The sequence below is a fragment of the Neomonachus schauinslandi genome, chromosome 4 (genome assembly GCF_002201575.2).
Source record: "Neomonachus schauinslandi chromosome 4, ASM220157v2, whole genome shotgun sequence".
NCBI lineage: Eukaryota > Metazoa > Chordata > Mammalia > Carnivora > Phocidae > Neomonachus > Neomonachus schauinslandi.
In genome coordinates this window covers 129,830,796-129,846,581 of record NC_058406.1, presented here as the reverse complement: position 1 = coordinate 129,846,581, position 15,786 = coordinate 129,830,796, and the positions used below count along the sequence as shown (strand labels likewise).

The window sequence follows — 15,786 nt, the reverse complement described above, 5'->3', positions numbered from 1 at the left end:
CATGAATAAATAAATAAAATCTTTAAAGAAAAAAAAAAATCCACTGACCGTAAATGAGGCTTTATTAAAAAAAAAAAAAAGATTGCCTTGGCACCTTCATGTGAAGATTTTAACAGTTAACCTTTTCCTGATCATAACACAAAACTGCCTTTCACACTCCTGACAACTGTTTTCTTGGCAGTTTAGAAGTGATAAAATCATCATGAAGGTAGCTAATGAACCATCTTTAAAACTAAGGAGTACTGCGTACAATTTTGAGATAGACACTGTGTAAGTTAGAGGTTTATAAATAACTTGAAAACTCAAAGGAATATTCACAACGAAGCACACACTGGAGGGAAAAACCAGACTGAAGCGGTGTTCGTTGTGGGCAACCGAGAGATCTAGTATGAGTCAGAATCGTCATTTTTCGGGTTGTTGAATACACTGGGATCTGGAATTTTAGTCACCAGCTTATTGACTGAGACCGGATACGCTGGTGGCTAAGGCTGTGGACTCTGGTGCCAGACTTCCTAGGTTCAAATCCCAGTTGTGTTGCTTCGCAGTTGTGTGACCTTGGGCAAGTTTCCTACCTGCTCTGTGAGTTGTTTTCCTCATCTCTACCTATATCATGGGGCTGTTTTGAAGGTTAAATGAGTTAGTACTTACACAGCTCTTAGCACAATGCATAGCACATGGTAAGTGCTCAAAAAGCAGTGGCCATTATTGTCCCAATACTGTAGTCGTTGAAGCATAAAATAGTTCATAAATATTCCAATAGATTTTGACCCATCCTCAGGACCACCCTGGATAGCCATCTCCTAGAAAAACAGAAAACCTTCTGAGACACAGGCTAATACTTAGCAAATTTAACTACTTGATATAAGCAGTAAGAGACGGGGGGCTATGTCACGGATTACTCTATAAACTTCTTGAGAAACGTTGGACTCCTGTGGGCCATGGTTGCACACAGACTGATATTCCATGGAAACACATTCTGTGCGGTACCCACCTCTTTGTAGGATTTTGCAGCATGGGTAGGATCCCGTAGAGACATCATTACAGCCTGATCATCAAACAGACTAGCAAGGGGTCTTCTAATTCGCAATCTTGACTCCTTCTGAGAACTGCCTGCACTTTTTCTTAGCCATTACTCTCTTCCAGTTCTATTTGGAAATTAAGGCATCCCTGTCACGTCAATTTTGAACCAAGTACACACACACTAAAACCCTACAAACAGTAAATACATACAAACTTGCCTATTTATACTAAATTCAATTTTTTTTCTTTTCATGTTTTTAGAGAAATTTTAGATTTAACAGACTATAGTAACTCTTCAGAAGATTCCTCAGTTTTAAATGAGTAATAGTCTTTTGAAGAAAAGATACATTTCTTGAGTTAGAACTTCATATTTCCATATTTCCCCACACTTTATTTTCTAACTGCCTAAAAGTTCTTCCAATCCAGATTTGCACTTTGCCCTGCTACAGCTCCTTTTATTACACCTGTCTCAGTCAGTCTTGAAAAGCAAGACTGATTTTTTTTTTCATTTTGCTATTTTAAGCTACAACTGGCTACCACAGTCATGTTTATGAGACTTCATCTTAAAGCTTTCCACCCTGTGTCCAGCGTAGGTACCTGAAGAACACCGAGGTCACGTCTTGAGATCTGCCTATTAAACATAGCATCCCAGAATTTATTTGCCACCTGATTGCTGTTTGAATTTTTTATTGCTGCCTTACCCTCATCTGCACTGAATCATCTTTAAAAAAAGCTTTATAAATGGAGTTGTACAGTTGGATAAATATATATACATGTCTATATATTTATATATAAATATGTACATGTATACATATATATATATATATATATATATATATATATCTCCATCCAGAAATGCTAATGAATTCAAAAAGTTAGATAAACTCATGGAACCTTGTAAGGATTTATGAAATGGGAGTTAAAAGTCCAGACACAGCTTAGACTTTTGAAGTTAGATTCACTGAAGGCACTTTCTGTTTTTCTACTTTTCCTTGGTCCACTATAAGACACTGAACTCTACATTGTGTTGTTCTGACCTCATATACTTTTCCTCATCTTTAATATCACTGTCTTCAGGAATTATGAATTAAATCCACTGGCCCAAAAGAGTTACATGAATCCAAACTTAATATATTCATGAGCAAAATCTAATCAAAGTTTGTGATAGTAATAGCATTTCCTTAATCTCCATGCTGAGTTATGTTGAAAGATTTCAATTATTTTCTGAGTTATGTTTCCTACACTAGACATTTTAAGTTAATCATTATTGAAGAGTTACATAGATTTGAACCCTCCTAGTACCTTAGAATACAACTATTCTAAAAGAACAATTGGTCCTATCAAGATTTGATTGGTTTTCTGCTACCACGAAATCAGAGGATATAGATGAAAATGCCATTTTCAAGAACTTGATTAGAAATTATTATTTTTAAACTAAGGCCTATAGCTATACAGGGATATAGGGGGAAAAAAAACAGCTCTGAAGTAGACAAAGTTTAATTTTAGTTTTGTAATTTGCTTAAACTGGATGAGTAACCTTGGGCAAGACACTTACCTTCTCGGAGCTCTGTAACTTGTAATCACTTGTGAAGAAGAAATCATATACCCAGCAATACTTATTATTAGCCCACTGCCTGGCATATAAAGACCTGCAATAAATGTGCTTTCTCCTCCCCTTTACTTGGGGTTTAGGAACTAGGGTTTTTCTTCTTCCTAGTAGTCCCCATCTCAAGGATACCCATTTTTCCTTCCTTTTCTCCCCCACTCTGATTTTACTAATCACCTTGTTCTTCATTTAAGGCAGTGAATAAATAAGGTCAACAACCACATCCACAACACCTGGAAAAGTACCAGAAGATAGCAGGTGTTCATAATGAAAACCTGGATGAATTGGGTGACGCATATGTGCCGGGTGCACGGCGGTGAACAAAGCACAGCTCCCACCACCATGGAACTCAGTCTAGGGCAAAGACGGAGATTAACAAGAAGTGACAAAGTGCGAAGTGTTATGAGAAACGAAAACCAGGGCACTCTGACCCCTGCCAGGGAGGTTGTGGCCCCAGCTGGGGAGGAGACCCCCTATAAGGATGTGACCCAAGCTCTATATCTTGCAACATGAGCACTGGACCAATTGCAATTCCAGTCTTTCTTACCTCCCCGCCCCCCCCTCCAAAAATCACACCAGTACCACATTTGAGGACTCTGTTATCCTGTTTCAATGTAGCCTCATTCAGTATTCAAATCTAGTACAACTGTTTCCTCATCTGTAAAATAACAATTAAAATACCCCACCCACCTCATAAGGCCAGTTTAGAACACAGTTAATATTAAAAAATTAGACACTATTTTAATAGTAAATACCAAGATCAGGTCTCTGTAATAAAGATGGTCAAGCATGAGCAGCTCTTGAACAATGGGTCAATAAGGTTGGCTTTTTAAACAAGTAAAGAAAGTTTGGGTACCTTGGCTAGCTGGTATTTATTACAGCTGTATTTATCAAAATATGATTCTGCAGTTTAATAGAACTTGATTTCTGAAACGTGGTGGCTGTGAGCAAAGAAGTGAAGAATTAAGACCTATAAGATAATTTCTGCAAGTGTTTAACTTCCCGCTTGCAATTTTTACTTTAAGGATGGGGTGGTATCCAAAACTCTGACCAGGAAAAGCAAGAGTCCTAAATTTTTCCTGAGAGGCCTCAGTACCCCTAAAGATTTTAGTCTTACTTTCTAATTGCCTTCATGAGCAAATAATTCATCTAAATTACACCTTAACAAAAAGTGCATATCCACTCTCCATTAGTCCCTCACCCCATTATGGCGAACTCTCACCCAGACTGCTGTTGTCAGATGTTCTGAGGTGAATGAACTAGATTGTTAGTCATTTTTTTTTTTTTTTAGATTTAATCAGGACTGGATTCATTTCATAGTGAAAGTGCGGAGACGGCTGCACCTAAATACGGCATTGCTATTTTTAGTTTATACCTTTTGGAGCTGCTGTCATTCACTGCAACGGGGTTGAGGTTTTTATTTATTTATGTATTTGTTTATTTTGGGGGGGTAATTGATTTTATGAGCTAGCTTACATGTGGATATTAATATGGAAACATTATGCTTGTTTTGTTCTGTTTCATTTCCAGGGCCCTAATTCAGTCATGATTGTCCTCGTCATGCTGTTGAATATCGGGTTGGCCATTCTTTTTGTTCACTTTCTAACTTGATTGGAATTAGGAAAGGTAAGAATAGCCTTAATTTCTATATAAAATCACCATCTATAACATTCTTTTCCCATTATTTCAATTTACTTTTTTTTTAAACCACTGCATATTGTCCTTCACTTTAATTTTGGCTGTGCCTGAATGTGATTCAACATAGTTACTTAATGCTGTAACTGTTTTGACCCTTCAGTGAAGGTATGACAACTAGCGGTGTTAGCCCACAGTTCTCTGCCGTGGCATCATCAGCCCTTTAAATGGCACACCCCAGTCAGACTCAGACTCAGGGAAGGAGGCTTGGAATTAGGATGGGATCGCGAAAGAGATGAAACTTGGAAAATTCAGCCAGAGGACCTGTTCGGTCCCCCTGGGAATGCTTGGTGGCTTTGGGGTCCTCTGGGAGCTGAAGCAAGCAGCCGTGTTGGAGAGCAAAACTTAATAATCATTCTCTCTTAAAATCTGCTGAAGCAGCCCCCATCCGGCGAAGTTCTTGGCATTGGCTACTCCATCTGTCCTAGCAGAGTGTGACTAAACTGGAAATGTATGGAGCTGCATTTTTTTTTTTTTCCTGATGGAAGTCAACAGCTGCCTTACTATTTTACCATCTGACGTTTTTAGTAGGGAGCTGGGAAAACAAACGACTGCCCGAAGAATGCGGTCGGAGGATTGTGTTGCTGCGGCCATGGTTCCAACATTCACTCCTATCTCATTAGAAGAAATAGGTAGCAGCATCACTCACCAGTCTTACGCCATGACCTGCTGCTTTAACATCTCCTGGAATGTTCTGGGAGAGAACGTTTCGTTTGCTTGTGCACGCCTCTGTTCATTCTTGCTGTTTATTGAAGTAGGATGTATAGCCCTCTACAATGTGTGGTCCTGGCTGGAGGAAACACACTTGTTGCATCTCAAGGAAAAGAAACAACAACATTCTAGAGAAGATGTGTTTGTTGCGATAGCAATACATCATTTTTTTTTTCATGCCATTTAGTCTTCCTAAACCTGTAACAGGCTGTTTAAAATTTAGCAGTGATGAAGGCATTATACCTTCCTAAGAAATCATTTTAAATAGTTTTAATTATGCCCTTAGGAGGTGCTAAATTTTAAAAGCTGAAAGACAACAGAATTCTAAGAAGTGTAGTCAAAACGTTGCATGGATTGCAGTAATCAGTGTTTAAAGGATTCAGTTTCAATGCTGACGTACTTTACAACCAAATAAAATCTTGTCAGTGACTATGTTAATTCCCATGAAAGTTAAGCAAGATGCTATTAATAACTGCTCTGGTCTTTTTTTTTTTTTTCTTCCAACTTAAATTTTTGTTGAATACATTCAGGTAGAGCATAAAGCTTTGTTAAACCTCTGCTTCTCAATTTTACGCCTTTACGTGTGTTTCAAAGTCCTTTCGTAATTTTATTTCACATTTTAAAGGCTTAGCCGTTTTTATTTAAATATTTGTCTTTTGCAGTCCTTTGTTATTCTGACATCTGATTTTTTTTTTTTTTTTGCTGTTTTATAATTCATCCTTTATTACTCAGAAGCATGCTTATTACTTAGAGACACTACGTGGTCTTTATAAAGATAATTATTTAAAAAGAAATCAGGGGAGGAAAGGTATCTTAAATCTCTCTAAGACATTACATTGTGGAGAAGGAGCTAGCTATTCCTAAATATTTTCATGATCTGCATGGTTTAATCAGATTCTTGCTACCTTTTCAATGCAGAAGAGACCACTCACGTGTTAGCACAGGTGTGGACTGAATGCTTTGTCACCTGCAGGGTAGTAACCCAGTGATGTTTTTTGCAGAAGTGCAATATGTTGAGAATCCTGGGTGTGACCAATATGGAATAAAGAAGAAAGCAGAAAGAGAGCAAATGAAAATTACAACTTGTATATTTATTTATTTTTTACATTTTGCTTTGACTTTTAAATTTAGGAAGTACGTTTTTAGCCAAGAAACGTTTAAGCTCCTGTGTCAGTCTCCGTACTCTCACTGCGCCTTCCTAACCCCATAGCTCTTGATGCTGGGAAAGCGGATTTTTTTTTAAAAAATAAAATATTTAATCTTACTAAGTGTTTATTTAAAATGTGTAATGCTTTGGAAATAATGGGTAACAGATAACTAAAGGATATGTTTATAAAGTGAGCATGTTGTTTCCATTTATAAATATATGTATGATTTATAAGCTTTTTTAAAAACAGCTCAAATTGTTGGTATTTTTCTAAAATGTGCACAGCTGTATTTTACATGAAAGGCTCTTTCTAATGGGTTGTTATACTGTGCTCTACATTTTGGACAGCACATGAAGTCTGCCAATGTACTTAATAAAACATGACCTTGTTTATTTAAAGTTTCTTGCTGTGAAAAAGAACTCCCTACCTGTGAGTTCCTTTATTTATAATCCTCGAAACCAAAATGTATAATGTACAGTTTTCACAACTGTATCCGCTCTAATAAAAAGAGAAAGTTGGTTATTAAGTGTTTCCTTTGTGAGTCAATTACTGTCTTGAGTTATGTGGAATTTGGGGGTTGGTGGGTTGTATTAAGAGAAAGATCTGCTGACAAACTGACAGAAATGGGGTACAGAATGCTCAAAGCAGCCACAGGGGAGAAGGTAGTTGCACCATTATTTCTTTCTACGTTTCTTTCATCCTGGGCTTTCCAACTAATTTTGTAAAATAAGATTCATTTTCCCGCTTAGTGCCTTCATTAATTGGATTAGTTCCTTAGCCAGGGTTTTAAGTCTGCCCCTGTTGTTAAGGAAAACTCAAAGTTGGAGTAAATCCCCCTCCTGCACGGGTACTTTTCAAGTAATTAAAGTTTTTGGACAATTGTGCCTCAAATAAGTTAATATGTTGCTACGGCCCCTGTTGAGACACATTTCGGGAAGCTTAGGCACACTGTGCATAATAAACTTGCCACCACTAGAATTTCCAGCCCCTGGGCTCCCTTTGAAGCCATCGGGTACCGGCCCAGGCCGCCCTGACACCTAGCAAGCTCCCTATGAGGGACAGTGAAAGGCCCGCCTCCAAAACAGCTTCCCAGGGAGCCGCCATGGTGCTTTCACATCCCCAAACGAGCCACTCCTGCTGAAGGCTAAGGTCTTGGAGACCCCTGTATGAAGAACGCATCAAGTTAGCACCTCTAAGTAGTAAAAGATGGAACAGCTTAAGGGATTCATCTCCCAGTAAAATCTAAAAGAATGGAACACAGACTCTTCTGGAGCGGGTGGGAAAAAGCACAGGGTGCTAGAAAGATTATTGATTCCAGTTTCAGGTCCAAACCACAAGTTTTGATGGCTGAAGCCAAAGCTGGGGTAAAGACTTTGTGGTTGGGAAATCTGGAAAATACTCTATGTGCCCTTTTAATGCAATAACTGTTTCAGGAACTATGGTAAGCAGGCTCCCCAGGCATACACTTGATGCGACCCGCAGCCCTCCTCCCGTGCTCTGTAAACTTGCGTAGCCTCATCTTTCCAACCCAGTATGTGGCTGCACACAGGGCTTATTCGGTCAGCACAGCATAACCAATGGCTCGTCAGGCTGGGTTTGATTAGCCTGCGTTTGGGAACTATCTACATCCAGCATTTCCTTCTGCCCCCAAAAGTACTGACAAGTACTTCAGTGTTCTGTACTAGCCCCAATAGGAATCTCATGTATGGGAGTAGGAGGAAATAGCAAAATATACAGAATAAAATAAATAGTCCTGAATGCAGTGAATATGGATAAAATTCTCGGCTACGGTCGTGACTGATTATGGATTTTTCTCTAGTCTGTGCCCTGGTTTCCTCATCTCTAAAATGGGTGTAACCAGAGCACTGACCTCCCAGTGTGGTTGTGAAGGTGAAATGAGGTCATTTCTGTTAAGTGCTCAGTACAGTGCCTGGCTCATAGTAACTGTTGTGTTAGTTTTTGCCAGTTGGAGGAACTAGGAAAAAAAATGTTAATTTCTATAAGTGTCTCAAACACATTAAAAATAGAGTGAGATCCCACTATAAAGGCCTCTTTTTAAAGCTTAATTATGTCACAGGTCATATTATGTTCTTTCTTCCTTTTTCACTGTGAAAATCAAAGGCCACCCTTCACCAGAGTTCCTTCTCTACGCTAAAATGCAATTTTCTGTATAGTATGATGTGAGACATTTGCTTTACAAAGAATATTCACTTAAGTGACTCATTAGATTCTTACAAGATCTCTAGGGAAGAATTCCTGCATTTAAATGACTTGCCCAAGGGTAGCCAAAAAGTTATAAAAATTTGTATCTGAGTCCCAGATCGGATTCTAAATGTGCTTTTTCATTTCATATATTGGTTATTATTATTCCACACTGTCATACTCATCAACCATAAAAAGGCAGAAAACATGATCTGATTTAGGTAAACTATTAGAATTAACACAGAAGTGAGGGCCTGAGATTTGTTCAGCTAGTGATTGGTAAAGCAGCTCACTTACCACCGTAAAGCGTATATCAATCTTTGAAGAGAATTCTGGAGAGAAGATTTGGAGGGAGAGACAGACTCAGCGGAAGATTACAGTACTCATGTACAAGTCTTTCCTTTTCCCATCCTTGCCCCAAGCAAACTCATTCATGAAATATCAAGAACAACATCAAGTGTTCAATGGAATCATGACATTTGCTTAAGGGAAAGCAACAGAGGTCTTTGGTCTTAGGAATGTATGTCACATGTCACCTTCTTGCCATTTATGGCACATATTTGGAAGAAAAGAATCTGATCAATATCATGTCCCCCATGCAGTAAAAGCAGAAGCAAAGGTGAGAAGAAGCCAAAGGTCATCTAATTTTCTCATGTTCTGGGCATGTTCTAACAACAGCTTCTGACCACCAGAGCAAGTACCTAGAGTCAGGCAGCTGCTTCTGATAAAGGCCAAGAAGATGCTCAAACCTAGCATTGTTGTAGAGGTACCAGGTGATGGAATCCATCACCTAAAGATTCGCATTTTAAAAGCAGTTTTACATCAGATAATTGGGCCAAAAAAAAGTGAGCGGAGGTTAGAAACATTCCGATCCACACAATATTTAAAAGGATAGACAGAATGCAAGTTGGTACAGCCACTTTGGAAAACAGTGTGGAGGTTCCTCAAAAATTTAAAAATAGAGCTACCCTATGACCCAGCAATTGCACTACCATTTACCCCAAAGACACAGATGTAGTGAAAAGAAGGGCCATATGCACCCCAATGTTCATAGCAGCAATGCCCACAATAGCCAAACTGTGGAAAGAGCCGAGATGCCCTTCAACAGATGAATGGAAAAAGAAGATGTGGTCCATATATACAATGGAATATTACTCAGCCATCAGAAAGGATGAATACCCAACTTTTACATCAACATGGATGGGACTGGAGGAGATTATGCTCAGTGAAATAAGTCAAGCAGAGAAAGTCAATTATCATATGGTTTCACTTATTTGTGGAACATAAGGAATAGCATGGAGGACACTAGGAGAAGGAAGGGGAAAATGGGACGGGGGAATTGGAGGGAGAGATGAACCATGAGAGACTATGGACTCTGAGAAACAAACAGGGTTTTAGAGGGGAGGGGGGAGGGGGGGTTGGTTAGCCAGGTGATGGGTATTAAGGAGGGCACGTTCTGCATGGAGCACTGGGTGTTATACGAAAACAATGGATCGTGGATCACTACATCAAAAACTAATGATGTATGGTGACTAACATAACATAATAAAATTAAAAACTACAAAAAAATAATAAATAAAATAAATAAATAAATAAATAAAAGGATAGACAGCTATCACTTCAGTCTGTGGTTACTCATCAGCCCACTGAAACCAAGCAAGAATTTGGGAAGTAATCTCAACACAAGAAAGCACCAAAGAATGCACTACATCTGTGCCCAAAATAAGGTTTGATGCTATCTACATCTCATTTGTTTGGCATGATACAAGTAATGTGGGGGATTCAGCATAATTTTTCATTTCTCAATGTCCACTTTATTTCCCAATATTTACGTACTTAACAGTTTAGTTTTCTTCCATTAGGATTTTTGTGCACAGGAATCTCTTTCCATTTTTTCTAATAATCAGGTCCGTTTTTGCCTTCACAAAAGAGTATTACTAATCTCAAAGACCCTAGACTGTATTTTTGGGTTTCTATTGGTTCACTCCAGCTATCAACAATTTACCTGTATTTGTGTTGACATTCTAAAGACTGAGTAAATTATAAAGGAAGCACTGCAAACCTATCTGCTACCCTGCTCAGAGCTCTCAGGGGTTTAGTTTTTTAAAAAGATTTTTTTTTTTTTTTAAGTAATCTCTACAATCTTACAACCCCAGGATCAAGAGTCACATGCTCTACCCACTGAGCCAGCCAGGCACCGCCCCCCCCCCCTTTTTTTTTTAAGATGAGCTTTCAGGAATTTTAATGTGGCCTGTGTTCAGTACCCTGCCTGACGCCTTAGTGCCCTGCAAAACCCGAGCTCTCCATTGCGCTGAATCATGGCTCCCTGTCAGTCTCCCCACAGCAGCAGAATGCTTAGAGACACACAATTTTCCAGTGCAGTTTGACAAACATGTCAGCCTAATTGAGGATAGTAATTCAAATAGAGAAGTATAAAAAGGCTTCAATTCAGGATGCCACTTTCTCAGATGCCAGTTTATAGAACCAGCCACACACTTCCTTTTGAGTTCTCCCCCTATTCATTGGCTGTGCCAACACCAAACATTACATGTCCATTTTGGTATACTCTAAAGATAGTTTTGGGGTCTGTAAAATGAGAACAATAATATCTGCCTCAGAGTGTTTGATTTTTTGGTTTTTGTTTTGTTTTTTAAGATTTCTTTTGAGACAGACAGCATGAGAGCAAGCTGGGGAGGGCAGAGGGAGAGAAAGAATCTCAAGCAGGCTCCACCCCCAGCGCAGAGCCTGACTCAGAGCTCCATCTCACAACCCTAAGAGCATAACCTGAGCCAAAACCAAGAGTCAGACACTTAACCTGAGCCACCCAGGAGCCCCCGTAGTGTTTTTATAAGAATCAAAGTAGAGAACTTCAATCAACTCCCTAACACATAGTAGGCTCTCAACATATAGTAGATACTACCACACTTAATTGTCTCAACTTTATCAGCAATTTTTACTTATTCCTTCATCAAACATTTGTTAGGTACTGTTGAAATAACTTTCTAGGCCCAAGATGGAGCGGCCCTCGCCTGGGGTGCCTTATCAGCAAACCAGAGCTTAAATAACTTTTGGGTCCCTGTAAATGCTCCATTTGACCAGAAACACAATATATCCCGTCAGCCAATCCCCAAACCCCAAGCTAACTCTGGGTCGCTCACCCCAAACAAGTGTTGTGGCCCCAACCAATCAGATACTTCTATTTTTTTTTCTTTTTCTTTATTCTTTAACCTATAAAAGTTCCCTGCCTTCTACCACATTTGGCAGTTCTCCAAAAGGAGACTGTTTACTTTATGAAGTGTTAAATAGTTTGTTCATAATACCTAAATTGTTTTCTTGAATTTTTTTAATAGTATTTAATTGATTTTTCTTTAAATTCATTGAAATGAAATTCTTTGGTCATTAAGCATCAGATCCTCCTGCACTAAGGGATGCATTCCGCATAGAGAACCAGCTGTACTTTGAATAGTTAAATGAGTTCCTTCTCAAAAGCAAAGGACAGACAATAAAAATCAAAGCTCTTACTGATCATCAGAAGACACACTAGTGAGCATTGGTGCATTTCTCATTAGAAGCTTAGGAATACTTAATATGGAACGCTCTTACTAGTACAACTATTCATTAATGTCTATTACTCACAAAAACTGCATGATAAAAAGATACAATTAAGGTGTATGAGAAATGAGCCTGACAAAGACTTGCCACAATGACTATACTCTTAGTTATAGGAACAAACTTCCTGAGGCAGGTAGAGCATCAAGATGTTCACTGATACGCAGAAATGTGTTAATGGGCTCAGCTGTTATGTTTAATCACTATGGTTATGAACATAGGCAAATGGCTCTGGCTTTAAAGAAAATTAAAATACATTTAATCAGAAATAATAGCATGGCAAAATATCATAATGTCAGATCTTCCAGAGCTGAGTAGTTAGTGTAGCATCCATTAGTTTATAAGTTCATCATTAATATTTATAGAGAAAGAACAGAAAAGAGGCTAAGGAGTTACCTGCTCAGTTCAATGTAGACATCCTGATAGCTTATCTCAAATCCTGCCTTAAGCTGAACTTGAGTGCTTTTCTTCAGTAGGAAACAGGAAACAATTCTCCTGCTCAAACATATTTCATTCACTATTTTAAGGAAAACCTGACATTAGAAGAAAGACACCTCCTGGGACTTTAAATAGCTTTTGTCATTAAAACACACACTTTTTTTTCCCCCTCTCACCAAATCTCATTCTGTATGAACCACAACAGGAAGGAGACTATTTCAGTGGTTTTCAAACCGCCATGAGCATTAGAATCAGCTGAAGGTAAAACATTGCTGAGCCCCACCCAGTCAGTTTCTGATTTAATAATTCTGGGAATTTGCATCTCTAACATGTTCCTAAGTGATGCCTTGCTGCTGGCCAGGGGACCGATCTTTGAGAACCACTGCGTTATATAATCAAGCAGGGTGCAAGTATGAGGCGCCAACTACAGTTAAGCTTATTGCCTGGCTCTGTGTGTGCCAAAGAGAAGAGTAGAAAAGAATACATACAGACAGACAAACATCCGTTATCACAACATTATTTGATCCTTAGACTAGATCAGAGAACTTAGATAACTTTTGAACTTAGAACTTAGATAACTTCCTCATTTTGCAATGAGAAACCCAAGGTCAAGAGGGGTGGAGAGAACTGTTTAACAAAACACAGCTGATTAACAGAAACAAGACTCCCACCCAGGTGCCTCTGACTCCAAGTCCTGGGTGCTCTTTCTCCCATATCTCAGCAGCTCGGAGTCTGTCCTCCGCCACCAGAAGGTTAGAACACGGCCCATTGCAAAGGTGTTCTGACTGCTGTCAGGCAAAACATAAAGGCTGGTTCCCGGGGTTCATTGGAACAAAACATTGATATCTAAGGTTGAAGGTAGTGCATTGTCCATCACTTGAAGGAGAGTCATTCTCAAATCCACGCAGTGGTTTATCTGTAGCCATTTCTTCAAACCACATACGACTTTGGACCTCATTCTTTTAAGATTTGCACACTCAAATACTTCCGTTTTGTCAGGCGTGCTCATGTTTGCAAGCCTACACATAACTCTGTCCATCTCTGTAGACTTTCTTCTCTAGCTTTTACAGGAAAACACAAACAAACCTATGTCATTAAAGATGACAATAGTATCTGCACATACAGATCCCATCACGTCCTGCTAACCTACCTCAGCAATCACAAGCCTCCAAGAGGAAGCCTGATTATCAAAGAAGAGAGAAGGCAGATACTGCCAGGAAGCAAGGGGGCTTTTAGGAAAACATCCTGGTCCTTATTTTTGTCAAGAGACGAGTGTGGAATTTAGGAAATTAATCCTTCAAAGAGCATCAGACAAGTTCCCTAGCTGCCTCAGAGAGTCTATCTTCAACATAGAGATTTTCCACAAATGGCAAGAATAGACAAGACACAGAAGAGAAATACACAATGGTCAATAAACATGAAAAGACGCTCAATCTGACTGGTAGCCAGGGAAATGCAGATTAAAATAATGAGATTTTTTTTTTAAGATTTTATTTATTTGACAGAGAGAGACACAGAGAGAGAGGGAACACAAGCAGGGGGAGTGGGAGAGGGAGAAGCAGGCTCCCCACTGAGCAGGGAGCCCGATGCGGGGCTTGATCCCAGGACCCTGGGATCATGACCCAAGCCGAAAGCAGATGCGTAACGACTGAGCCACCCAGGCGCCCCAAAATATGAGATTTTCAAAATCCAGTGCCTGCCACATTAACTACATTCTTAGTTGAGATGGAAAAAGAGCTTGATTTGGAGTTAGCACTAGATCTCAACTCCAGAGCATCTTTACTTTCTCATTCTGGGAAACTTTCCCAGGCTCCAAGGAATGTCCCTCCTCAGTTACTCCAAACCACCTTACTTGATTTTTAGCACTTTACTGCATGAACCATTTGTTTTTCAAATCTGTCTCTACTACTAGGCTGTGCACTCCTTGCAGGTGGGGATTCTGTCCCATGTCTGTACTCACCAGTGCCTGGCACATACATATGTCCAACAGGACTGACGAGTGAATTCATAAAACTGAAATAACTTTGGGGCGCCTGGGTGGCTCAGTTGGTTGAGTGTCTGCCTTCGGCTCAGGTCATGATCCTGAAGTCCCAAGATCGAGTCCTGCATGGGGCTCCCTGCTCAGCAGGGAGTCTGCTTCTCCCTCTGCCCCTCACCCAGCTCATGCACACTCTCTCTCTCTCTTTCTCTCTCTCTCAAATAATAAAATCTTAAAAAAAAAAAAAAACCTGAAATAACCTTGCCCACTTGGACAGCTCACTCACTGTTGAAAGAAAGCCATCTTCTGCAACATGCTCTGAGGACATGACCTCCAATTCTTTTGTCTTACTGTATTAATATTACTCTGCTAAATGTGTGTGGAGGAAGGGTGAATACTTATGGAAGAGTAAGAAGTTTTTTTTGTTTTTTTTTTATTTTTAAAAGATTTTATTTATTTATTTGAGAGAGAGAATGAGAGATAGAGACCATGAGAGGGGAGAGGGTCAGAGGGAGAAGCAGACCCCCCGCTGAGCAGGGAGCCCGATGTGGGACTCGATCCCGGGACTCCAGGATCATGACCTGAGCCGAAGGCAGTCGCTTAACCAACTGAGCCACCCAGGCGCCCGGAAGAGTAAGAAGTTTTAAGCATATGTAGAAATCCTGTTCAGATATCACTCCATTTCTATTTGGCAAAAATTACGACTGAGAGCCTTGGTAAAAGCAGTTTGCTAATCAATTTGATAATATATCCAAGAAGGTCAACAGATCATCTGTCTTGATTAAGAAGATGATTTCTAATAAACAAGAAAAGTTTCAGTAAAACAAGATGAGTAAGTCTAGAGATCTGCTGTATAATATCATGCCTGTAGATAACAGTACTGTACTGTGCCCTCAAAAATCTTTTAAGAGGGGCCCCTGGGTGGCTCACTTGGTTAAGCGTCTGACTCTTGGTTTTGGCTCAGGTCAAGATTTCATGGATCCTGAGATCGAGTAGCATGTTGAGCTCCACGCTCAGCGGGGAGACTGCTTGAAGACTCTCTCCATCAGCCCCTTCCCCGACTCACGTGCTCTTGCTCTCTCAAATAAATAAATCTTTAAAAAAAAATCTTTTAAGGGGCGCCTGGGTGGCTCAGTCGTTAAGCGTCTGCCTTCGGCTCGGGTCTAGCCGGAATCCTGGGATCGGGCCCCGCATTGGGCTCCCTGCTCAGCGGGAAGCCTACTTCTCCCTCTCCCACTCCCCCTGCTTGTGTTCCCTCTCTCGCTGTCTCTCTGTCAAATAAATAAATAAAACCTTTAAAAAAATCTTTTAAAAGGGTAAATCTCATGTTGTGTTCTTACCACAATAAAAATTTTAATTACTTCGTAACACCTTTAAAT

General features: G+C 39.7%; 1 protein-coding gene across 1 annotated transcript in view; it reads left to right on the top strand.

Annotated features, from left to right (window-relative positions):
* Positions 1–6,053, top strand: part of JPH1 (junctophilin 1) — an 80,563-nt gene extending 74,510 nt beyond the window's left edge. The window contains exons 5-6 of the mRNA XM_021688275.1: positions 4,157–4,252; positions 6,034–6,053. Of these exons, the coding sequence (XP_021543950.1) occupies positions 4,157–4,237 (81 nt within the window). The 3' untranslated portion in view covers positions 4,238–4,252; positions 6,034–6,053. The remainder of the gene's footprint in view (positions 1–4,156; positions 4,253–6,033) is intronic.
* The last annotated feature ends 9,733 nt before the right edge of the window (positions 6,054–15,786 follow it).